This window comes from Agaricus bisporus (genome assembly GCF_000300575.1).
Source record: "Agaricus bisporus var. bisporus H97 unplaced genomic scaffold AGABI2scaffold_9, whole genome shotgun sequence".
Taxonomy (NCBI): Eukaryota; Fungi; Basidiomycota; class Agaricomycetes; order Agaricales; family Agaricaceae; genus Agaricus; species Agaricus bisporus.
Window position 1 is genome coordinate 1,285,219 of NW_006267372.1, and position 23,638 is coordinate 1,308,856.

General features: G+C 46.0%; 9 protein-coding genes across 9 annotated transcripts; 6 read left to right on the top strand and 3 right to left on the bottom strand.

The window, feature by feature from the left end:
* The first annotated feature begins 276 nt into the window (after window positions 1–276).
* Window positions 277–1,747, top strand: AGABI2DRAFT_194639 (hypothetical protein). The gene is made up of 8 exons (XM_006463974.1): window positions 277–551; window positions 622–667; window positions 717–857; window positions 909–974; window positions 1,033–1,080; window positions 1,140–1,160; window positions 1,223–1,352; window positions 1,466–1,747. Exons 1-8 carry the CDS (start codon window positions 297–299, stop codon window positions 1,515–1,517), a joined length of 759 nt encoding a protein of 252 aa, XP_006464037.1. The 5' UTR covers window positions 277–296; the 3' UTR covers window positions 1,518–1,747.
* An 85-nt stretch (window positions 1,748–1,832) lies between these two features.
* Window positions 1,833–2,676, top strand: AGABI2DRAFT_153030 (hypothetical protein; the record flags this gene model as incomplete). Its single annotated transcript, XM_006463975.1, has 6 exons — window positions 1,833–2,087; window positions 2,143–2,188; window positions 2,242–2,355; window positions 2,438–2,503; window positions 2,554–2,605; window positions 2,652–2,676. The coding sequence occupies 6 exons, from the start codon at window positions 1,833–1,835 to the stop codon at window positions 2,674–2,676; spliced, it is 558 nt and encodes a 185-aa protein (XP_006464038.1).
* A 502-nt stretch (window positions 2,677–3,178) lies between these two features.
* AGABI2DRAFT_194640 (hypothetical protein) lies at window positions 3,179–4,165 on the top strand. Its single transcript, XM_006463976.1, has 8 exons — window positions 3,179–3,288; window positions 3,340–3,390; window positions 3,442–3,532; window positions 3,588–3,868; window positions 3,925–3,942; window positions 3,991–4,008; window positions 4,070–4,085; window positions 4,142–4,165. Exons 1-4 carry the CDS (start codon window positions 3,232–3,234, stop codon window positions 3,659–3,661), a joined length of 273 nt encoding a protein of 90 aa, XP_006464039.1. The 5' UTR covers window positions 3,179–3,231; the 3' UTR covers window positions 3,662–3,868; window positions 3,925–3,942; window positions 3,991–4,008; window positions 4,070–4,085; window positions 4,142–4,165.
* A 152-nt stretch (window positions 4,166–4,317) lies between these two features.
* AGABI2DRAFT_145185 (hypothetical protein) lies at window positions 4,318–8,558 on the bottom strand (the record flags this gene model as incomplete). Its single annotated transcript, XM_006463977.1, has 9 exons — window positions 4,318–6,501; window positions 6,558–6,756; window positions 6,808–6,829; window positions 7,416–7,446; window positions 7,557–7,691; window positions 7,785–7,990; window positions 8,050–8,137; window positions 8,319–8,363; window positions 8,418–8,558. The coding sequence occupies 9 exons, from the start codon at window positions 8,556–8,558 to the stop codon at window positions 4,318–4,320; spliced, it is 3,051 nt and encodes a 1,016-aa protein (XP_006464040.1).
* Window positions 8,559–10,588: 2,030 nt separating this feature from the next.
* Window positions 10,589–12,638, top strand: AGABI2DRAFT_226079 (hypothetical protein). Its single transcript, XM_006463978.1, has 10 exons — window positions 10,589–10,697; window positions 10,750–10,858; window positions 10,919–11,134; window positions 11,187–11,451; window positions 11,501–11,624; window positions 11,680–11,883; window positions 11,937–12,018; window positions 12,085–12,216; window positions 12,278–12,406; window positions 12,467–12,638. Exons 1-10 carry the CDS (start codon window positions 10,646–10,648, stop codon window positions 12,558–12,560), a joined length of 1,407 nt encoding a protein of 468 aa, XP_006464041.1. The 5' UTR covers window positions 10,589–10,645; the 3' UTR covers window positions 12,561–12,638.
* Window positions 12,639–13,305: 667 nt separating this feature from the next.
* On the bottom strand, window positions 13,306–15,438 carry AGABI2DRAFT_194643 (glucose-6-phosphate isomerase). The gene is made up of 7 exons (XM_006463979.1): window positions 15,371–15,438; window positions 14,346–15,323; window positions 14,228–14,295; window positions 14,111–14,176; window positions 13,670–14,057; window positions 13,526–13,617; window positions 13,306–13,466 (listed from the first exon to the last, which is right to left on the bottom strand). Exons 1-7 carry the CDS (start codon window positions 15,390–15,392, stop codon window positions 13,422–13,424), a joined length of 1,659 nt encoding a protein of 552 aa, XP_006464042.1. The 5' UTR covers window positions 15,393–15,438; the 3' UTR covers window positions 13,306–13,421.
* A 439-nt stretch (window positions 15,439–15,877) lies between these two features.
* AGABI2DRAFT_153035 (hypothetical protein) lies at window positions 15,878–17,994 on the bottom strand (the record flags this gene model as incomplete). The annotated part of the gene is made up of 8 exons (XM_006463980.1): window positions 15,878–16,239; window positions 16,296–16,397; window positions 16,479–17,210; window positions 17,273–17,331; window positions 17,390–17,554; window positions 17,601–17,688; window positions 17,747–17,807; window positions 17,848–17,994. 8 exons carry the CDS (start codon window positions 17,992–17,994, stop codon window positions 15,878–15,880), a joined length of 1,716 nt encoding a protein of 571 aa, XP_006464043.1.
* A 1,280-nt stretch (window positions 17,995–19,274) lies between these two features.
* On the top strand, window positions 19,275–21,111 carry AGABI2DRAFT_180157 (hypothetical protein; the record flags this gene model as incomplete). Its single annotated transcript, XM_006463981.1, has 14 exons — window positions 19,275–19,440; window positions 19,498–19,507; window positions 19,580–19,599; window positions 19,661–19,790; window positions 19,852–19,911; window positions 19,965–19,997; window positions 20,047–20,178; window positions 20,258–20,356; window positions 20,415–20,453; window positions 20,516–20,563; window positions 20,614–20,640; window positions 20,696–20,733; window positions 20,786–20,811; window positions 20,874–21,111. The coding sequence occupies exons 1-14, from the start codon at window positions 19,342–19,344 to the stop codon at window positions 21,109–21,111; spliced, it is 999 nt and encodes a 332-aa protein (XP_006464044.1). The 5' UTR covers window positions 19,275–19,341.
* A 1,250-nt stretch (window positions 21,112–22,361) lies between these two features.
* AGABI2DRAFT_120842 (hypothetical protein) lies at window positions 22,362–23,009 on the top strand (the record flags this gene model as incomplete). Its single annotated transcript, XM_006463982.1, has 2 exons — window positions 22,362–22,703; window positions 22,755–23,009. The coding sequence occupies 2 exons, from the start codon at window positions 22,362–22,364 to the stop codon at window positions 23,007–23,009; spliced, it is 597 nt and encodes a 198-aa protein (XP_006464045.1).
* Window positions 23,010–23,638: the final 629 nt, after the last annotated feature.

The window sequence follows — 23,638 nt, forward strand, 5'->3', positions numbered from 1 at the left end:
CAGCTATATGTGTGTAAGTTTCCTCTATTGAGTCTGAATGACTTCAAGTCTCACTTTACAGGTTATTGGATGACACTAGTTCACCTACCTTACGAGACTGTATAATCACGAAGCGAATTATTGCGGTCCAGGCTGACCCCGTGGCCCGCACAGTACGGTACAGTCACGAGGAGAATTCATGCGGTCGGGACTGATCTTCTGTGCCACGTAAGTTGCTTCTCTTCCCGGAGACGTCAAACTGTCCAGCTCAAATAGAGTGAGTTGGCAAAGGAGCCTCTAAGCTTCATCCGTACGATATGACTCTCAACGCTGTTGCACTCGTTACAGGAGCAGGAAGAGGAATTGGTAGAGCCATCGCTCTTCGTCTCGCCAAAGACGGATACAATCTTGCCTTGAACGATATCCGTCGGAGTGAGGGCCTTGATGATGTTCGGGAAGAAATCAAGAAGATGGGAAGGGAGACTGTCGAATGCATCGCAGATGTTTCCAACGAAGGACAAGTGAAAACCATGGTCGACAACGCCACCAAGAATCTAGGGGGACTGGATGTGGTAAGAGAGTCCTAGCAACCTCTTTGAACAATCGCATCATTAACGGCGAGAACTCGCTCGGCTGTCATAGATGATAGCGAATGCAGGTATCTGTATTGCGAAGCCATTCCTCGAGAGTAAGAATTGTCAATGCGTTCTCCATGCATCTAAATCACGTTATCATAGCCACTTTGGATGACTGGGACAGAGGATTCAACATCAATGGCAAAGGCGTATTTTTGTGCTACAAATATGCTGCTCAACAAATGATCAAGCAAGGAAGAGGTGGTAGAATTATTGGGGCATGTTCGCAAGCAGGAAAACATGGTGAGCATTTTATGTACATTCATACGCAAATTCACGAACAACCGAACTCAGGCTTCGATTCATTGACGGTGTATAGCGCTACGAAATTCACTGTGAGGTCATTGACTCAGAGCGCGGGTAAGTGAATGTTTCCATCTTTTCCTTGGAGAAATTCATTGGCTTATAAATTATATAGCTATAGCACTGCAACCGCATGGCATTACGGTCAATGCATACGCACCTGGTACGTTCGAAGTTCTATAGTTGAACCATTGTCATGTGGTTCACGCTGTGTCATCGCAGGCATCATCGAAACATCGATGCGTGAGTTTTCCTCTCATCTTAGCATAAGTGATGGATGGCTCAATGCTAGGTACTCATCGAAGTTACGACCCTCAGGAAAGACCTTGCGCACTTAGAGCAGTTAGATGCGTTGAAAGGAGAAGTGGGAACTCCTGAAGAAATTGCTGCGTTAGTCTCGTATCTAGTCTCCAAGGAAGCGCGATACGTCACTGGTAAGGATCAGAGCACCTCACGCTAGAACTGTGACTGATGCAATTTCTCCAGGACAAAGCGTTTGAGTGATTTCCATATACTCGTGATCCGCGCTTACTCAAACTAAATTACAGGTCAATATCAACGGTGGTCGCTATTTCGATTGATCGGGAAGAGCCCAAATGATGAAGAACCTCACTCGCAGTTTCACTAGTTCCGGACGAAACCTATTTGAGCATTTTCAAGGAACACTGCCAATCAGAACCCTACTTGTACATCTCTGCCTTGTGAGCTGCATGCCCCTAAATGATCTCATACTACCGATTGTAATTCCCTTGTGACTCTCATTCGTCAATAAGACGTTTTACCGACGATCGGCATCGAAGCCTGTCCAATGATTAATGATACATGACTCCTAGCTCACTGGAAAATGAGAATTTTCCATTTTGTCGTCCACAACAACCATCCAAGAATTCCTAGCGCGCATCTCTTCTCAAGCGAATGTCCTACGGCATTGCTCTCGTAACAGGTGCTTCGCGTGGTATCGGGCGTGCAATCGCCTTAAGGCTTGCAGTAGATGGATATGATATCGTGCTCAATGACCTTCCAGTGGAAAAAGAGAACCTTGGTTCTGTGGCGGAGGAGATTATGAAATTGGGAAGGAGAGTTCTTGAATGCATTGCCGACGTCACGAAGGAAGATCAAGTCATGCATATGATTGAAAAAGTCGAGGAGATATTTGAAGGACTAGATGTGGTATGTCTAAAGCGGTACTATCTAAGTGCGCGCGGCATGAAGCAGGGAATGCTAGATGGTCGCAAACGCAGGTATATGTATTCCAAGACCATTTCTAGAGAGTCAGTCAATATCAATGATTACTTATGGTTAGGATTCTAATCGATAATGGCAGGTACTTCCGAAGATTGGGATCGGTCCTTTGATGTGAACGGAAAGGGAGTTTATTTGTGCTATAAGCATGCAGCAAAACAAATGATTAAACAAGGAAGAGGAGGAAGAATCATCGGTGCATGCTCTCTTGCAGGAAAGCAAGGTTTATCTCTGTCAAACAGAACTCTCTTCGAGATCCTGCTCAGATTTTGAGATAGGAAGACCCCTGTTATCCATTTACAGCGCAACAAAATTTGTTGTCCGCTCCCTCACAGAATCCGCGGGTGAGCAATCCCTTTCAATAGTCGACATTGCGCTACCTCAGGGTATAAAGCGATAGAACTGGGGAAATATGGCATTACGGTTAACGCTTATGCTCCAGGCCAGTTTGTCGTTTCGTCCAGTCACACCCGATACTTAATGATATTCCAGGATTTGTGAACACACCCTTGAGTAGGTCGAATATATTTAGCGCACTTCCAAAATAAAGCTCATCTACACCACCAAGTGGACCAATATGTGCAAGATACCAAAAAGTGGGGCGGTACCGATGCTTTGTACCAGAGTGTTGTCTCGGGGGAAGAGGTAGCGGCCCTTGTTTCATATTTAGTGTCGAAAGATGCAAAAAACATCACTGGTAAGTCGCTGCCCACTATGCCTAAGCAGTTCGCCTTACTGAACATAAATTTGGACTTGCCAGGACAAAGTGTAAGTCATTGAACCAATTGATGTCGTTAGATATACGTTATCATACCTCTGTAGATTAACATCAACGGGCATAGTCAGGTCTTTGGTTAAGCAGCGTATGAATAACACGTGGCTCACCCTTCCATACTACCAACTTCTAAATCATACCGCATGACCCCATGAGACCAAAAGCTTCGTAAACGTGACCGGGGAATCCAAGCCAGCTGACCACGAACGTCAGTATGTGTCTTCCCACATATATAAACGGATGTCCGAGAGTCCCATCTCCAACAATTCCTCTTCTCTGCCATTCTAGGATCTGATAATGGCGAACACTGTCGACATAAACGACGCTCTCTTCTGCGAGCACTACAAAGAAGTGGTGTGTTAATTTGGATTACATTGTGAGAAACTTCGCTTAAACCACCAACAGTGCGAGCCTTGTGGTTATGACGGAAGGGAAGATAATGATGCTTTTTACGGAGTTAGTACATCCGTTACCCTATAGCGCCCCCTCTCACCAATTGCGTATAAGTTCGATCCTACCAACCGTGACCCTATTGAACCTCCCAATGTGTCTCAAAACAAGGATGGTATTTACCAATGCAAAAAGCATGGTTCAGCCAGTTTGTCCTTCATCCTCTTTCCATGGACGGTCATCTAACCATTGATTTTGATCAGCTTGTAACCTATGCTTTGGGTGGAAGAAGCAGATTACCAGGTTACGAGTAGCGGCAAAGAAAGCAGGAAAATAGTCGCACATTTCGTAGTCTCTCATCGACGTTATGGAGTCACATTCGGAATACTGTAGACAACAACGCCGAAAGACGCACAGAATTGCAAATTACTTTAAGCTAAGCTCGAGCGACGCCTTCTGCGCCTGACCGAAGTTCTGTTAGAAGATCTTGTAAGCGCCTTCTAAGTGTCTTGTGCAGCTCCTCGTCATCTGCGGAAGGTGGAGGCTGAGAGGTCTCCTCATGAGATCATAGGCCAATTCTTGATGGAACGTAGCACGCACAAGTTGATCTAAAAGATACTGATCCTGATTAGAGAAGTTTCAACAAGAGAGGAAAGTTCAGCTCACTTCTACTTCGTCTATGGTCTTACGGTAATTCATATCAGGATTGCGCACTCCAAAGTTCTGGCCTTTTCTCGCTACTCACAAGGATAATCGGACCTCTAGAACAGTACCATAATCAAATCTGGCTGGGACTTGATACTAAGTGGCAACACACCTATTCATTATGACACTTGATTTTGACCGGGCGGGGAGAATCGGTGACCGGAGTAAGACCAAGATGAGTAGTGGCTGTGTCGCGGCTTCCGAGGCCGATAAATCTGATGCCAACATGTATTTTTAACTTCTGTATATGTAGCTGTATAGCACGAACACAGGGATAACAAAAGAACCTCAACTTCCACCGTTGGCGTAGGTCGAGGTTGGGTAATAGCTGCTACCAGATGCCGCGGCCGGGTTCTGAAAACCTCCCCCATAGAACCCTGCTCCCGACATCGGACCCGTCATACCCGCACCGAGGCCCCCAATACTAAACATCATAGGGTTAAACATAGGCTCCTCAGCAGCTTCTCGCATTGCTCTGCATTCTTCTAAAAGTTGCCGCAGCGTAGCTACAGGGTGTCTATCTTCCTCCCCCTCTTCGTCGTCATCATAGTCTTCGTCATCATCATAATCATAACCGTCATCACTATCATCATCGGGAACTAGAGTAGCGGCAGTGGAAAATGCGGGGGAGGCTTCCGGTAGACCAACAAGGGTACCTGCGTCGGAAGGTGTATAGTCGAAATGTGAGGATGGTGGATGGGTTTGGGACGCATGATCTGAGGATGGTTGACGCGACTCAGGTGCATATCGTCCAGATGAACGGCGAGACATAGTTCTTGATATCGAAGGTGCTTCCGGTGCATCTGATTCTGGAGGCTCGTCGCTAATACCGAAACTCACGCGTGGCCGCCTTCCGCTTTGATGAGGGCGATGGCCGAAGGTAGTGTCTGATTGTGTGATAGTTGGTGTTATATCGTTGTTCGAAGTGGAAGTGACATTACCATTGCTTGTCAAGCTCTGATAGATCGTCCCGTAATCTACTTCGCCAGAGAACATGGAAGCACCAGGGGTTATGCCCATCATAGAGGTATATGGCAGAGGTTCCCGGGATTGCTCCATCCTTCGGCATTCATCTAGCAGTCGCCGTAGCTCAGTGGCGTGTTTCTTCCCTGGATCTAACTCATCCTCTACTTCGAGCTCATCTTCTTCTTCATCGTGTCTTGTGAAAGTCTCCTCAGCGGACTGATATGCAGCGTCATCATCCGTATCTGAGCCCGAATTGGAGTCAGAATCGTAGACGCCTTGCTCCCACTCCTCGTCCTCACTTTCCTCTTCATCGTCATAGTTAAACCCTGCATCTTCCTGAGGCAGTGTGCCAAGAGGAGCTCCGGTACAGTCTTCCAACCGAATCCCAGCTCGGCTGAGTGTGTTCCACCATCTATCATATCGCTGTGCTCCATCGTTCGATGGACCGTTCGCCTTCTCAAGGTCCCCTAACACTACTGAGCTCAAAACTCGAACACATTCCAATTTGGGAAAGTTCAGTTTGTTTAAAGCGGCAACGTTCATATCGTTCGACTTCTGGATAATTTGTGCCGTGATAGGTGCACCCTGTGCATGAGCGGCACCGTGGCCCACGCCAAAAGCATAATATAGGCCATGTAGACCGATAGTCGTAATGTTGAAATGGGGGACGCGCACTAGTTCAGACATTACACCATCATTGGGCATGATTCGCCAGTCTGGGTTGAATGCGAATGAATTGAGGTTGGGACAGGCATCAAGAATCCTAGAAACGTCAAGCATGGGAATGCATTTGATATCGAGGAAGCGAAGTGGGGATCCATGTTGTTGAACGAATGCCAATATATTGGGGAGTTCTTCGCGCCTGTTACCGTAGTCAAACGATACACTTTGCAGTGCACGGAGTGACCAGCCCGTGGCTTGTTCTAGTAGTTCCTGAAAGTTCCCTTTCAGAGATAACTGCTGAAGATAACGGAGGTTGAGTTGCACGTTAGACGCCATGCCAAGTCTAACGGAGCCAAAATCGGACCCGTCTTCGTCTTCATCACTAGGGAGAGAGGTGAAGTGAATGTGCGCTGCCACGATATATGGTAACGAATCAAGCGCCCAAATGACTTTGGCAAGCGTGTCGGAGTCGCTGGGAACTTGCCAGTGGATAGTTCGTAATGACTTGGCTGCGTGATAAGCGAGAGAATCCGCAACGGGGCCGAATGTGCTTCCCATGGGCCAATCGACGACGAATATTTCAAGATTAGGACAATGCCTCATGACCAGTAAGAGGGCCTTTTGTAGGTCAAGCATAGTGATGCCCCCATGATAATCACGATTTGCCAAGTGGATACGGCGCGTCCACCAACCGAGGGAAGATGATATCGTAGTGGAGACAGACGATCGAGATTCCAGAACTCGACATAGCGCAAGAAGCTTAGATGGATGGTCGAAGAAGAGGTAGCGGAAGAGAATTTCTAGCCCAATACCTCTCCATTTATGACAGGTTGCTACTATAGCCTGCCCAAATCTATGGCTTAAAGAGTTTCATGCGATCCAAAAGTAAGAGTGCTTACCTTTTTAGTGAAATAGCTACGCTTCTGAATGTAATTCAGAGCATCAGGAGGCGAGCGCAATTGCCAACTTCCGCTCAAGGTTTTCCACCAGGCATGGAAGGAGAATGAGGTTTCGAGGCCATATTGAAAGATTAAGTCATCATCTGCAGCGAGATTGAATATTTGGATCCAGATTTCAGCTGGGAAGTCCAACGGGTTCCTGATAAACATAAGTCAATGATGTTGTTCCCGCCGGGTAATAATGACATACTTTTTCTTCATTTTGGTGGAGTCTGGTTGAGTTGGTCAGTGCCCAAATTAGCCGAAAGGTAAAATCGCGTCCTGATCACGTGCTGATCACGGGGGTTCGCGTTTTCCTCACGGTTTATTCTCAGTTCTGCCGACTGTCAAGGTCGCATGGAAACTGTACATGTGGGGCAAACTGATTTGAGCAGGATTTAAAAACTTGATTTAATATGCCAAAACCGTCGAGTCGACAACAGTCAGCCGGCAAGTTAGTTACTGGATATGGTTCGCTTCCAAGAGGTTTCAAGTTCAATGCTCAGAAGCTTGACACTGCAATGCAGGGCTAAAGATAGGCATATCATTATGAGACTTGCCGATGTATGTAATATAAAGACTCGAAACGAAACGAGGGAAACCTAGAAGAAGCCACAAGCATAGATAACGCTGAACCGAAAGGAACCATTCAACCAACCCACTACCCGAAGAGAAGAGAAAGAATTTGAATATGTTACAGCGAATTGTGTTTTATTTCGTTTCTTCACCATTATACCTCCATGAACCATTACATTAACTTGATGAACGTAGTGGTGATATCAATAAAAAGGAGTGTATTGAGGCCAGAAGCTCACTCACCGAAAGCTACCATCACCGAACTACAACGGTTCTGATTTAATAATACAATATACCTATGGAGTCGGGCAGAGCTAAAATTCGGTATATGGTATCCGCTCTTTCCTGGATCTATTATCCCACTACCGGCGCTCGGCAACGCACATTTGGGGTCGAATTACGATATATCAACCCGAGCTTATTGTTCCTATGGCGGCGTTGACTATCGAGCGGTTCGCCTTCGGAGTGAAACATCTGGCGCATAATTTGCTTTGACGATCCTGCTCGGAAGGCGAACGTCTGATAAGTATTAAGTTGAAGGCGATAGAGATAATTTGGGCCTCCTATCTAACATGTTCAGAAAGTGACCCATCCTAAATTCGGGTGACGTACGGCTAGATATGTGATATCAAGTGCGGGACTCTCGCAAACGTGGGTGATAAAGGCACATAAAGATGCCACGGTATACATCATAGCCGACTCGATGACTATACGTTTGGCAAGATGCAGTCGGCTTCGTTGCGGTAGATCCTGTAAAGAACATATGGTGGGTGGTCTCCAACCCTGTTGCACAGAACAAATTCTCCCCACAATCATCCCTAAAGAATTATTTATGGCATCAAATGCTGTACTTTTCAAAAAGAAACAAGTGGCTTACCTGTACAATAAATATTCAGGATAATGGTGCAAGTCCAGTACGTCACGAAGGCTGAATAAAGCTTTTCCGCAGGACCTATTGCTGTCGGCTGAGGAAAGAGAGTCCGAGTACATAACCTGTAGATAGCATAGACGCTAGAACTCAGACAGCCCACCCAAAGAACCAGAGGTAGGATGATAGCAAGAAGCATCTTATTCCAGATGGTCCAGCACCTAAAGATCTGGAGCCCAGTTGTCAGATTACTCCAGGGCATTCCCTCGAAACCTTACCAAGACACCATCAGCAATAATCGTTTCGAAGATCATCAGGGATGCCTAGTACAGCCAGATCAGCACTGCCAACTAGGCAAACAAAGTAAGGGAACATACTTGGGAAATGATAAACTTTCTTCGTTCCATCTGAAAGTCATCTCCACGAGACTGCGAAAAATATACGTAACCCCGCATAACAAGAGCGAGCTGCAATGCCAGATGTACTGAGGAGGCGATGAAGAGTAGGATTACGACCATCGTCATAGGAAAATGAATTCCTCGACTACATCTTCTGCCACCTGTCCCGCCGAAAAGTCGCTGAAGAATTATAAAGAAGGTAATCAAGTTGAGGCCATATAAAAAGGATGCAACCATGAGCGCCGGTAGTCGGGCTTCACGATCAGAAAATCCCATGGTTGAAGATAGACCTGATGGTGAGAATCGGGAGAGATCAGGCCTTAATTTTTGCACACCGATTATAAAGCCCCCGGCGACTATTATTTGAACAGGGAAATATTGAACATGACCTATACATGACACAACGCAGGTTGGCATGCTGACACTAATCTGACAGTAACATTTAACCTCAAATTGATTTGCCCTGTTGTTCTAGACTTGTGGCCTGTTAATAATAAACGAAGGGTCGTATACTTTGAACCTTCTATAATTCCGGACACGTTGAAATTTGTTGAATGACTTAAATAATGACCAGGATGGCACCGGCACCCGGGAATGTCAGGCAGCGTGGGCCAAGGGTAAGTCAGATGAGCCAATGAATGGCCTCATTGCATCAGAAGGGACTTCAACATAATATTACAGACATTTGAGCGTGCAATTTAGCAGTGTGATGTGATCAGGGTTCCAGTGTAAGATGTCGACATGGCATTACACTTTAATATCACCATACGGCTCAATTTTGTCATACGGGCCCGGGGCACATTCCTAATTATTTTCATGTTTACTTGTGGACTTTCCTCCCTGTCGTCCGCAGGGATGCAAGAGGCCTGCATGATCGAACTACCGGGAAAGGGCCAAAAGCTAAATACAACGTTTTGGTGGCGTGACTTACAAGTCTACCCAATCAAAATGTCAATGTCATGAGTCGCTAAATTCAGCATGCTACCCGGTAGCAGCTACCGTGACGCAGCATCAGCTTCGGAGCATCGGCCCTCCTCTCACCTCCTCCTCCCCTCTTACAGCAGTTGCTGCCTTCTTTCTTTGCATCTTTGCCGTGATCTTCAATAGCCTGAATTGATTTTTTTCAATCCGGGTGGAAGTTCGCTTCGACGCGGTCTAAAATTTTGACAATGCACGTTTTCACTTGATCGTATCGTCATTGAATATATACTAAGTATAGTGCGGGAACAGAAGCTGATGCGACACAATCAAGCGCTCTAGCGCCTCCGCTTAGACTTACGTAATACATCGGCAAGGAATCACTTTATCGGCTGTTTAGAAGGCGTAATCTGTCTCGTAAAGATCCTTTGAGTTTTCCAGAGCAGTTCGAGGGAGAACCATCACCGGTTGAGAACTTGAGCCGCCGGCAAATGGGCCGGTTTTGATGGCTCTGCTAAGAATTCGGCGCACCAAGCTCCGGCCGCCAGTGCCGTCAAAGTGCCGTACGGATAACAACGCTACCGGCATTTCTGCAATATCCTCTTGGAGATAGCGATAATCCCTAAATGCGTGAAGTCCTCCAATAATCATGTCGTGGTGTCGATCTCCTTTTTTAGGACGTTAATACTCATCGCATGGAGTCTACGGTTTGCGGACATGTTCACTCCACCCGTGTATGGAAAGATAAAGAGTCAATTCTGACCCTGAATATGCTTGTAATGGTAGATGGTACTCACGCCAATCTTCTCTCAGCCTCATGGATGAGAAACTTTGTTTACTTTGATCCCGTTCTAGTCCCCTATGGGCTGTGTGGGTACGCTTGTCACACATTCAACCTTGACAATCACTGATTTCACTTTCTCAGCCGCCCCTCTGGGATTGGAGCTGGAACTTATAGTATTGGGGGTGAGCATTTGATTTCTCGCACATCCAACATTTCAGAAATGTCTCCGACCTCGTTATTTCCGGGTTATCCCGGAATAAAGTCCCCAGATCAACTTGACTCCCAAGTTTGAGTTCGAACTTTCTAGCCCAGGTATTTAACACTTAATCACAATGCGGGTGGTAACACTCTTCCTGTTTTTCACCGTTCATCTCAGATGCTTCAACTCGACTTCTATGCGATCCTATTGACACTTGTTATACTTTATCGCTACCTAACAACGAGAAATTCTCTACCACGTCCACCTGGCCCTCCAGGTTATCCCGTTATCGGAAATCTACTCGATATGCCCTCGAAGAATAGTTATCTGACATTCACTGAATGGGCAAAAAAATATAGTAGGCAGTGAATGACTTCCGCTCGTCCTCATCAATAATAATCATTTTCTAGAGAGTGAACTTTTATACGTGAACGTCTTCGGGACGAACATTGTCATTTTGAATTCTCTTCGCGTCATCAATGAACTCTTGGACAAAAAGTCTTCAATATATTCCAGCAGGTATGTCGCAATGAGTCCATTGCTGAAGCGCTTATTCTTAATATGAATATCCTCGCAAAGGCCCCAAAGAGTCATGGTATCTGAGTTGATGGGTTGGAGCTTCATGTTTGCTACCATGCCCTACGGACGTGATTGGCGACGACGCCGTAGTTTGTTTCAACGCTTCTTTCCGACTTCTAGAGCAGATGCATATCAACCTCAGCAAAGAGCAAAAGTCCGTCATCTGCTCTCGCGATTATGCGACTCACAACAAAACTTTGTGCAAACTCTTCGGCAGTATGTTATTTCTGTTGTAATGCAGTTCTCTCGAGTAATCGTTTTCGTTCAGCTTTACTGGAGGCATTGTCATAGCGCTCGGTTATGGTATACAAGTTAACCAAGTAGATGATCCATACATCAAATTGGCTCAACGAGCAATTGGTCTCCTGAACGATGCATCTACACCAGGAAAGTATCTGGTGGATATGATCCCATGGCTGAAGTATATCCCCGATTGGTTCCCTGGAGCAAAGTTCAAGAGGGATGCGAAAGAATGGCGCAAAGCTACTGAGGAATTTAAGGAAGCACCTTTTCAGGCAACGAAACTGAATATGGTGTGTACCCAATCAAACATCTGGGATTGATTGCTATACGTGGTTGTAGGAAAAAGGCATCGCATCAATCAGTTATGCGGCAACTTGCCTTGAGAATCTTAATTCCAAAACAGTGGAAGAACGTCTTGACATGGAAGAGTTAATCAAAGACACCGCAGCTACCTTTTATGGTGGTGTGTATACAAGACCTATCCATATTTCTACACTCAGCTCATTTGCCACTCCTAGGTGGAACTGACACAATATTATGCGCCTTGCTTACTTTTATATTAGCAATGAAACATTTCCCTTCCACCCAAATAAAAGCCCAAGAAGAACTCGACAGGGTTATCGGTCCTGATCGTCTGCCTGATTTCAGCGATGCCTCGAATCTACCATATGTAAATGCTTTGATCAGAGAGGTTTTTAGGTGGCAGCCCATTTCCCCCATTGGTTGGTGATCAGGAAAGAAATCCGTTCGACGCGGTCAACTCATTTACTATCAGCCCTTCCACATCGTTCGACTGAAGATGATATCTTCGAGGGCTACTTCATCCCCAAAGGCTCTATAATGATACCCAACAGCTGGTGAGGAATCTTCGGAAGATTTCCATCCTTGAGTTTTTGATCCATTGTTTTTTCTGCCTCGTGCAGGATATTCCTTCATGATGTAAAGACATTCCCGAATCCAACAGAATTCATTCCTGAGAGGTTCCTCACGCCGTCTGGAGTACTTGATACCAATGTTCTTGATCCATTCGACGTTGCGTTTGGTTACGGTCGTCGGTAAGCGCTATTTCCTTTTTTTCTTGTATCTGAAGTGACGTACCAATTGATGGTTTCGCAGAATCTGTCCCGGAATGCACATGGCACGATCCACAGTCTACATAGTGATAACCTGTATTTTACACACCATGCAAATTTCAAAGCCTCCAGGGGACGACCAGCCAGTTGAATATCTGAACACTGTTATTAGGTGAGTTGAGGCTCTCACGCACGCTCGTCCTTCCAAGACTTTGACTGATAATTCAACCAGGATGCCGAAAGTGTTCAAGTGTGATATTGAACCTCGTTCGAAAAGCAAAGAGCGTCTGATACAAATCGAAGCTTTGGCTGCCCATGAACTCTAGAACTGCCTCTCCTTGTACTTGACGCGATGTATATCAGAGGACTGTCCTCCCATGACTTGAATTTTATCTCGTACGGACGCGAACCCAGAGTCCTGCAGAATCAGCGCACCGACAGTAAACGCTCGCATCTTCCGTGATGCATACGAAACTCATTGAACGGGGTAGAAAATATTGCAGGACTCTCATCATCCACTCTATCTCGGAAGAGGCTTCACCGGTTTGAGTGCATTGGGCCATACGCTAGGTTACTAGACACGTTCTGAAGGGCGTACTAATCGGTTGGTTCAACATTGTTTGAGGCGAAGATTACTACTGACCCTTTGTTTGAAACGCGCCATTTCATCATCGGAGTAGTTACAAGAAGTGTTGCTCAAGTCAAGTCGCATCTGTCAAAGGCTATACAACGTCGTACTTAGTAGGCAAGCGGAGCTGGCTCCCCTAAGCAAACGATCGTTTTCGAGCGGTGACACATTAGCAGGAAAACACAGTCTGGCGCGGGTTCAAACGTTCAAACATTTACGCCTGGACCGGGGAAAGCATTGTTGGAGGTGTCTTATGCGCCGACAGACGGCGCAACGCCGTGTTTCACTTTGTACTTGGCGAATAGACTATCGTTTCCGACAGGATGCGAAGATCGACAGAGCCTCCGAAAGCGGTGTACATACCGCGTCACTCATGCATCGGCAATCTGGGCACAGAAAGCGAAGAGCATCCGCTAATCAAAATAGGAAACTTACTTACACATAAACCATCAAACTGTTTTTCACAAAGTTGTACAAGCGGCGTGACATTTATTACTTCTTATCATACAATTCTACAGCTATGAAAGCTCTTTCATGATTGTTCTTAGTCTATAATTCTTCATTCCTTGCGGTGTGCCTGGTACCAATGAATCAGGCCAGTCGTCTGATCACAAAAATACATCAGCAGTGGTCAACTTGTAGAATAAAAGGCAGATGACGCACAGAACTGTCATGGCCTTTGACATCATCCGATTTGTCCAGCTGCGCCAAAATCTGCTTGGCAAGAACCTTTCCGAGTTCAACACCCATTTGATCTATGGTAGCCGATGTAAGCGAGATTATTGCGCTTTAGCGATCAGCCCTCACCGAAGGAGTTAATACCCCAAACAACACCTTGTACGAAGATCTTGTGTTCGTATAGGGCGATCAATGCACCAAGAGTCGCCGGATCAAGTTTATCGAACATCAAGCTCGAGCTTGGACGGTTACCTTCAAAGACTTTGCTCTTTACCAGGGCTTCGCTAGCATTTTGTCCGAGTTCTTTCCTGACTTCTTCCTCTGTCTTTCCGAAGGCGAGAGCCTCGGGTTGAGCGAAGAAGTTGGAAAGCAGGATGCGGTGATGTTTAGAATTCGCGATGGGATTGTGAGAGGTAGCCGGTGCCATGAAATCAGCGGGAATTATTTTGGTGCCTTGATGTATGAGTTGATAGAACGAGTGTTGCCCATTGGTACCAGAAGCACCCCAGATGATTGGCTAAATGTTTTTCGTATCAGGAGACTCGGAAATCTGATAATCAGAAGATTTACCCCGGTCTGATAGTTTACTCGGTCGCCATTCTTTGTGATGAATTTACCGTTAGACTCCATGTCACCCTAAGTGCGATTAGATGAGATTAATTCAGACCCCATCGAAAAATAGTTTACCTGCTGGAAATAGTCTGCAAATTTGTGGAGGTACTGGTCATAAGGTAGGAGCGCCAGTGTTTGGGCACCTATCAACATTATCGGCCTGCAAATTTTACAATGGAACGTGAATACATACCGTAGAAGTCATTGTACCAGATACCCAACGCCGCCATGATCGCAGGCAGATTCTTCTCGAGAGGAGTGGTCTTGAAGTGTTGATCCATGGCGTGGGCACCACGAAGCAACTTCTCGAAGTTGTCAAAGCCGATGACGAGGGCAATTGAAAGCCCAATCGCGCTCCAAAGGCTGTAGCGTCCACCAACCCAGTCCCAGAATTGGAACATATTGGCTTCACTAATACCGAAAGCGGTGACCGCAGAGGTGTTCGTACTCAAAGCCACGAAATGTTTGGCCACATGAGCCTTGTCTTTGGCAAATCCAAGGAACCAGTCGCGAGCCGATTCAGCATTTGTGATGGTTTCCTGGGTGGTGAAGGTCTTGCTGGCGACGATGAACAAGGTTCGTTCAGGATCACATAGACGAAGGGTTTCGGCAATGTGAGTTCCATCGATGTTGGATACGAAATGCGCGTTCAAATCGCGTTTGGAAAACGGTTTCAGAGCCTCGGTAACCATGACTGGACCCAGGTCAGATCCACCAATACCGATGTTGACGATAGTGTTTATCGTTTTGCCCGTGTAGCCTTTCCATTGACCGCTGCGGACAGACTCGGAGAACTCTTTCATGTGCTGAAGGACTTTGCTGACCTCGTCGACTCCTTCTTCCTTAATCGAAAAGTCATTGAAGTTTCTCAAAGCCACGTGAAGCACGGCACGATCTTCGGACGTATTTATATGCTCTCCCGAGAACATCTTATCGCGAGCATCTTCGACTTTAGCCTCGCGAAGGAGATTGAAGAGCTTCTGAAGGATGGGTTCAGTAACCAAGTGCTTCGAGTAATCGAGCAAGATCTGAACGCCGGGGCCGCTCTGAGAGTTATAGGTGGCTGATAATTTTGAGAAGCGTTGGGGGTCAGCAGCAAAGAGATCGCGTAGGACAATCTTGGCGCGGTCCTTGTCGTAGATCTCCTGCAATTGCTTCCAGGAGGCGTAGTCTGTCCGCAGGGTTAAAGTAAGAAATTTGGAGCGTTCTGTTACATACTGCTTGCGAGTGAGCCTGTCATAGAGTGAAGATAACAAATCGATGAAGTCAGGATGGAGTTCCTGGAGAGACAGGTAATGTTATATCATTTCGTAATTCCCACGGTAAGCCAATTCATCATTAATATCATTAAGGTACCGCGTATATCCTATGTAAATTACTAGCGCGGTTATACAGCCGTTCCGCCAGGTACAAAGGCAGCCTGAGTGTAAGATGGACCCAGGTTGCAGATGTATTATCCCGGATGCCTGTCACTGCTCCGCACTTAGCTTCCCCATCGGCTAGACTCGGACCCACAAACGTTTGTATGTCAGAAGCCCGCATGGTATTTTTAACGTAACGCCAGTGCCATTCAATGTTAACCACCTTGACGTTCTTTTTAGACATAAATACGTTTGGGACACAAAGTAAAAAAGTGCGGTATAATGAATGATTACAGTCGAACTACTAAGGTATCAATAAAGGAATGTGCCAGTGGTATGTGTGCGGGTATCATCAAAGAATGATCTATTTACTAAGTTTTTTCTCAACGATAAACAAAGAAACAATTATTGCAGTCAGCACAAAACTCATCGTGAGTATCAGCGTGCTTTGTATTGCAGTACCGTATGCCGATCTCACAATTTCCCTTGTTTCGGGATCCAACTTGTTCAAGTAGGAAAGTGATTGCCGGACTTGCCTAACGATCTGTTGGAGCAGCGGTGAACCCGGGTATTCCATTTGTCGACATAAAGTCCCACTGTGACTTACCTCATCTGCATGTTTCCCTTCTACAAGATGGTGGAGTCTTGACCGAAGAGTTGTTTGAACGAGAGTACTTCCAACGGAAAGACCTACAACTGAACCGAGAGAACGGAAGAAATATGTTACTGGTTAGAAAAAAGGCCGTCAGGAAACTGTCAAACGATACGCTGAATAAGAGAACCTGCTGTTGCGACCGCCTGATCACTTCTATTCACATTTGCAATGAGAGAGACCAAAGAGGTGGTGATGCCTCCACTGTAACCAAGAGCGGTCACCGCCAAGCCTGTTTCACAAAACAAAAATAGAGGGGCGGCGCAAATTATTAGTAGTTCGACGTCGGCATCTTAAATTGGACTCTGCGCACCGGCAATGATTACACCCATAGATTTCTGCAAATTAAGAATTCCAGTACCACTCGCAACAGTGAAGGTTCCGGCTAGGAGAACAGTATATGAGGCAACAGACAACCAATAGTACTTGCCCGTGCTTTGAATGATCACCCCAGAGACAAGGCTACTAGTAAGATCGGCTGAAATGACGATCACAAGCCAGGCTCCTGTAACCGATGCCGACTTCCCCAAGACCGCTTGAAAATATAATGAAATGTGAAACAGCTGGCCAAAAGAAGCGGCAACGCTTAAGAAATTGACCAAATATGAGGCGAATAGAGCGCGATTGAAAATGAGGCGAGGTGGTGCAAAAGGTTCTGAGGCTAAACGTCCTTCTATGAACCCAAACATGATAAAAAAGATTCCGAAACAAACGAGCGACATTATTGTGACAGGGTTCTTCCAGCCCATGTTGCCACCATGATCGAGGCCAAATAATAGGCAGAAAACGGACAATACCAGTATCACGGCACCGAAGACATCGATCCTGCGAATTTTGGACTTAAGGCTCGCTTTCCCTCCCAGGTCAGAAAATGGCGGGGATGGAGGTGTTGGCATACAAAGGAATAAATAAACGGAAACGCCGGAAGCGACTGCGAAGGGTATCTGGATGAAAAAGCCCCACCGCCATCCTATCGTGTCAGCAAGGAAACCTCCCAGAGAAGCACCGGCGGTGTTCCCGCAAGACCATACGATATTCATGAGGCCTATTATTCAGTTAAATTCGGGGTTTGAAGTGGTTTGAAGTAGTAGGACATGATGCACTTACCTTGCCAGGTTCCACGGGAGCGAAGTGGGACGAGGTCAGATATGATGATACTAGCTAACCTGTATGAACGTGTTAGGGCCCTATATAACCACTGGATCTAGATACAGGGTCACCTACGTAGCCATCCCTCCTCCACCGATTCCAGCCAAAGCACGACATGCAATCAACATGTCCATGCTCTGTGCAACCCCAGATAACGTACAGCCGATCGCATACATGCCGTATGCAAATAGAATACAGCTCTTCCTGCCAAAGATGTCGCTGAGCTTTCCGTATAATGGCCTGGAACTTTTTGAGTCAATGGAAAGAGCATAAGTGAAGGACTAACTGAAAGCTAGCAACCGTAAGAAGGTAAGCGGTCGCGATCCAACTTGTTTTCTGAAGTTCATGAAAATAAGTCCCGATTTGTCCGAAAGCTGATCGACAGGTTGTAAGTAGCGAGGATGATTCCGTCAAATCAAAGACAAAACATACATGACACGACTATCGTGTTGTCCATAGCAGATAAAAATACCCCAACAAGAATGGGGGCTACCTGTGAAATAAGTTAGATCATATATGGACGGATGAACGACCGGCCATACAGCGAGAAATTGCCTCTTAAGCGTCTGAGGTTTCTTCTCTTCTTCACCATCTGTTGTCGGAACCTCATTCTGCTTTGCCTCGTCGTCAACAAGGGTCACTTGAGATGGAGTCGCACTTGGTCCCGGTGTAGAGAGCATAAAGGAATGAAAAGGTTTTGGTACAGTCCAGCTTTAAAGCGTGTTAAATTTTTTGGTGTTCGATATGAGTGTGGAGCATAATTCTGTCGTAAGTATCCAAGAGCTACGACGAACGCATTACGGACCCGAATTGAGACCAAGGAATACGTCTATAAAACGAGGTTAGTACGCCAGGACCCTTAAATTGAATAAAGCGCCGTCGGTTGGTTCAAAAATAGAAAATAAGAAGCGGGTGCCATATTTTTAGCTCCACCTTTTTTTCATGCCGCCTAATGCTCAAACGGCCTTGAAATCAGGACTAACAGAATGAAAGAGTGGTATAACTAGCCAACAGTGAGACTGAGAAGAGCTACGAAACAGTTGACTTAGAAGAGACATGCTTAATCGAATGGTCAACCGTCATATTCTGGACCCTGCGTCATGATCACAACCCTGATTAATATTTCATGTTCCCACTCCAAACAATTTCTAAGTGAGGCAGACGCACGTTTGCGAAGAGCTGGTTTTTAAGCTTTTGTGCAGCAACGGCCACTGCTTTCACATTGCTATTTCCCCTTGATATACGCCTTACCTTCAATAGTTGGAATGTTTGAATGCCTCTGGGTTGATGTCAGATTTCCGTACGCCAATTCGAGATTATTCTTTCCCCTCTCAGTGATTTCTAGCCTGGTGTTTCGAGGTTTCGCGGCCTGAATACCAATATACCCCTCGAGCGATGATCCACCTAATTGATAACACTGCGGACATTCTGTCAAGTGGTCCAAAATGATGCTGCCAAGTCGCCGAGATTACCATTTATAATAAATTTCAGGCTTGGACGCAGCACCAATTTGGCAGTTGAGCGTTAAATGTTTGCCGTGTAAGAATGTATCTCCCGTTTTCTTGGCGTTGGATACTTGTCGGATTCGTTAAAGCCTGAAAAGATAAAAAAGATAAAATCTTGAAGACATATAGTGCCTGCTGAGGGCCGATGATCGTACCGGACAACCTCGGACAGCTCGGATGTACAGATGTTGATGCAGCGATGTTACTATGGTCGCGATCATCTTCGAGTTCGAGGCCCTCGATCATGAATTTCAGCAACAGCTTATATAAGGTCTGACACGAGACACTTCAATTCAACTCCAACTACAAAATTGATGCCACGGATCCCTTTTAAGCGAACTCCTAAATCGTAACATCCGTTAATACGCCGAACGATGAAGGGGACAAAATTCGTAGGAGGCCCCCTGTCTCACTTTTTTCTTTTGGTAGCTAAATATTCGCACATCCCCACTAATATTTCTTGCCTATCTCTCCGTTCCAGATATACGTCTCATCCTGAAGACAACGAGGAGAGAGCACTGAATGGACCCATCTCTTGCTCCCCAGCCACCGGATCAGGCGCAGGTTGTTGCATTGCTGGCAATACTCGAACATGCTATCAAGACATCCCGGAACATTTTTGTACGTGGTCTTCACTTCTCATTAAGTCAAACGAAAGTGACTTTCTTTCAAATCTAGTATGCTGGCTGTAAGCACTTTCTTCCTCTCGTCTAAAAGAGAGACATCTGGCGTGAAGGTTGATCTGACTTGTGTACTTTAGTGGCGGCATATACGGTCCTAGTGAGCGTCATATTCGTTGCGCAACTTCTCAACTCTAATTGTAATTTCCTCTCACCCATAGTTATTCGACTGGATGTTAACGCTCGATTCTGAAATCGCGTCAATATGGAAAGCGAAATGGAATTACACGAAAGTGCTGTACCTACTATGTCGTTATTTCCATTTCATCGATTTCCCATTATTCGTGCGTTGTGAGTTGCTCTATGTCATTCGTATATTTGCCGCTTCTTTTTGACACTTGTAACTCTTCAGATTTGTCCACAAATACTCTTTCGGCATCTCAATGTAAGACAGTTTACGAGGTTGGAACATGTGAGTTCAGTGTTATCGATACCCTAGACACTGCATTTACCGAATTATCTTAGCTGTGTTCATGGCCGGTGTCGTCTGCGCGGAACGTACGTAAACGATAAAGCTTTTCCGAACTTGCTGCCCATCTTTATCCAGTGATTTTGACAATTCGAACATGGGCCGTTTGGGCCAAAGGAAATTACGTGGCAATTGGATTATTCGGATCATTTTTATTGATATGGGCTGCGGTTGTCGTCCTTGCTGCATTTTATCTGAGAGCAAGCAATCGTGCGTTCACCTTCTCTATTGCTCCACGCAATTTACGAGTTCTATGTATCTGTTTCCTTCCGCTTTTTTTCTGATTTAGACTTGTCGTCGCCTCTCCCGAGCTTACTCGGTTGCATCATCGAAGGTTCAGGAACGTATTTGGCATCGATATTCGTAGTTATTGCTGCTCATGATACCAGTTGAGTTATTTATATCTTTCCCACACGGCAGCTATCAATTAATGGAATTTGGCGTAGTCATGGTCGTTTTGATGATCACTCGAGGGATATACGCGCGTAGGACATTTCTCTCCCCTCGTTTCTCTTCTATATTTAGAACTGACCTGGGGAGTATACAGTTCGATCAGGCGGGGATTCACGGCTGTTGAAAACGGTTTACGGCGATGGTGAATATCATGATTTTTTCGTTGGCGCAAATTCTGACTCCTTTGTCCAGGTATAGCATTTTACGTATACTTATTCGGTGCGCACACAAAATTTTGTCTTGCCGTGCTGGATTCATGTATTGTCTCATATAGTACTTTCTGTGGTCAACATTGCGATCATCTTCAACTTTGTACGGTCGTATCCCGCAATTTCATGCTTGCACAATGCTAACCATTTTCTAGTCTGAACTCGTAGTTCTTTTAGTAATGTCAGTCTGGGTTTGTCACAAATTGAAAAGCACTAAAGAACGAAATTATTTTCTATGAACAGGATGCAAGGCGCCATTCATTCCGTGCTGGCATGTCGAGTCGTTTTACATATACGACAGCACTACCGTCCCGAACTTGAAGATTCGACTTGGGAGATGGGTGTTCAGTCTGCGCCTAGATTCAGGGTCGGAACAGGAGATAATCTTGGGTTGAGTAGGAGTCAAACTATGGTTTGGCAACCACTGCAACAAAGTCGTCATCACTTTCAACACGAGCCGGATATACAAGAGCTATCCTGACGCTCTTTTAAACGACTACCCATATCACTCCAGCTGCTCGTTTTGTGTCGATATGTGGATTTCCTATTCTTCGTTTTTGTTTTTTGACAGACGGTCGGAGTCGGTCGGTTTGGTGTATTAATACCCAAGTATATTTCTCCTAGTTGTTGCACGAATACAGGTTGGAATAATTTCTTCTTCGATGTCAAGTCGTCGGAGTTAAGAGCTTTCAAGTGAACTTGACACTAATATGGACACACATGATGGCCCTGCCAGTCTATCCTACCACTGAGTCTTAGTAGTCGTCTCCCCCCCCCCCCTGCATAACGCCCCGAGCCTAAGCGGGCTCGACAGCCGGGCCGGCACATGGCTAGTCATACCAATTGGGATATGGATTAACCATGCACATGTGTTTGACCATGTGGGCGAGAGCATTCTAAAATGGATTCTACCGCTTGCTCCCCCATAGCACTGGCTGAGATGGGCCAAATTCACGCTTTGTGGAGCAATAAGCAGCTGGGTAAGAGCAGTCTACAATTAGGAACCTACATATGCTCTTCAGCGCTGTTAACCGGGGTCGATGGTATGATCCGATGGACTAAAATTGCGCTTGCCATCGCTATCTGATCGGATGACCTCTCTTATCGGGGGGATAGCTGACTCACGTTGAACCCATTCAGGTGAGGTCAAATATAAGAACCGAAAGTAACCTCAAAGGCCCAAACGCTGCTGCTTAAACTCGAAGGAGAGCAACAGTGCAACTTGAAAGAGGAGCACCCTGGATTTTTATATCAGAATGAAGGTTTATCCGGGGCTGCTATGCCCAATGTGAGGATCATCGTGAGAAGAGGACGAGACCAGTGACCATGATGGGAGAGCAAGGACTCCTTCCTACATAAACCCTGGCCAGGTCAGTCAACGTCCCTTTTAGTGACGATGATGGCTGCACAACAGGCCCATGCCCCCCCGTCCTCCGGTGCCAGCTGGGGAAAACAATCGCTTTCGACCTTGTCCACTCGTTTGACTTCGTTTGTTTCGCGGACCTTGAATGGAACTGCGCCCACACGTGGCACGTGCTACGAGGAAGTTTGTCTGTCATCCATGACAACGTTCGCCATAAGCAAAGGTAAGTTTATGTTTCTCCTTGTTGCCTATCTTTTATACTCGCAAGATAAGACCTTATCGCTTATCACCGGGCTTTAGCCCCTAATTGCGCTCCTTATTTCCCGCCATATTGCCCGTGCTGATTTGTTCTCCGTTTCTCCCACCCTATGACCACCTCCACTCCAGAACGATCCCAGTCTCGTGGTAGAGATGCATTCGCTTCTACAGGGAGAGGTGGTGTAGGCAATATCAGACAGACCTCTGTCACTCGTGCGGAGGCTACCCCGTCTTCTCCGGCTGTGGAGCTCATCCGGGGTCGTGAACTCGGGAATGCTCTCCCTGCTACCAGCAAACCATACTCTACTGGACGTGGTGGCGCTGGAAACATCAGATCTCCTTCTCGTTCTCATCAACGGGATCTTTCACAACCGCCAACTCTACCCACCGTCTTTGACACTTCCAAAGAAGATATCATTAGGAATCATATCTACGTTACGGAGGAAGCGCCTGTACGTCTCGTCTTTCATATATTATGAGAATTACGTTCTCATACCCCTTAGATCTCCACAGGACGTGGTGGTACAGGTAATATTCAGTCAAGGTCTCAATCTCGAGGGCCGGCTCTGGACCTTAACAACCCGAATCCGAACTCGACCGCTTCTCCGAAAGCCACTCTTCCAAAAGATCCGCCCCTTAATGAAAGTCCTAGTCGGCCGGTGAGAGGCCGAAATGATGAGCATACGACACGAGATCCCGCGAAAGACACTTCCGCCGCTACAGCAGGGAATGGACGATTTACGTATCCTCCTACTTAGTATGTTGTGTCCGCTTTTTCCGGCTCTTCATGACGGATAATTGACTTTCGGATCTTTTTTTTTCGTTTTTTCAAAGTCAGGCAACTGATCCTGAAGGAGACAATTAATTTTTTTCCTCCGTTTTTCACTTCACCGTTCCTCAGTCTTCTTTGGTCAGTTGTAGGTGTATGAAGAAAGTCGTATATATACCATAAACTCACGGATCACTGTCTATTCAGCATCCGCATGCATTCCCTTGTCATATACTATACTTACTTTAATATTGTGATAAATTAATGCTGTTACATATGATATTTGAAATACTCAAGAGTGGGCCAGGTCTGCGCATTTCTGCCGGCGGGAAGCCGAGATCAGCATTATCGGATTATTGTATTTGCCGATCAGCGGATCATTCGTAAGGCGGTGCACATCGTGATCGATGGCCTAATTTCAAATTTGTTTACAGCTTCTAGTGCCCCTTCGCCGTCGTAACCATTTCTCTATCAGTGCGACGTGACAGCGTGATGCAACCCAGGCGAATTCAATAGCTGCCAAAAGCATCCCAACCTCATCATTCACGTAGATTTATCGAGAATTACGATGGTTTACGGTGAAGATACGCAGTATATATATGTGAGTAGGGTACATAA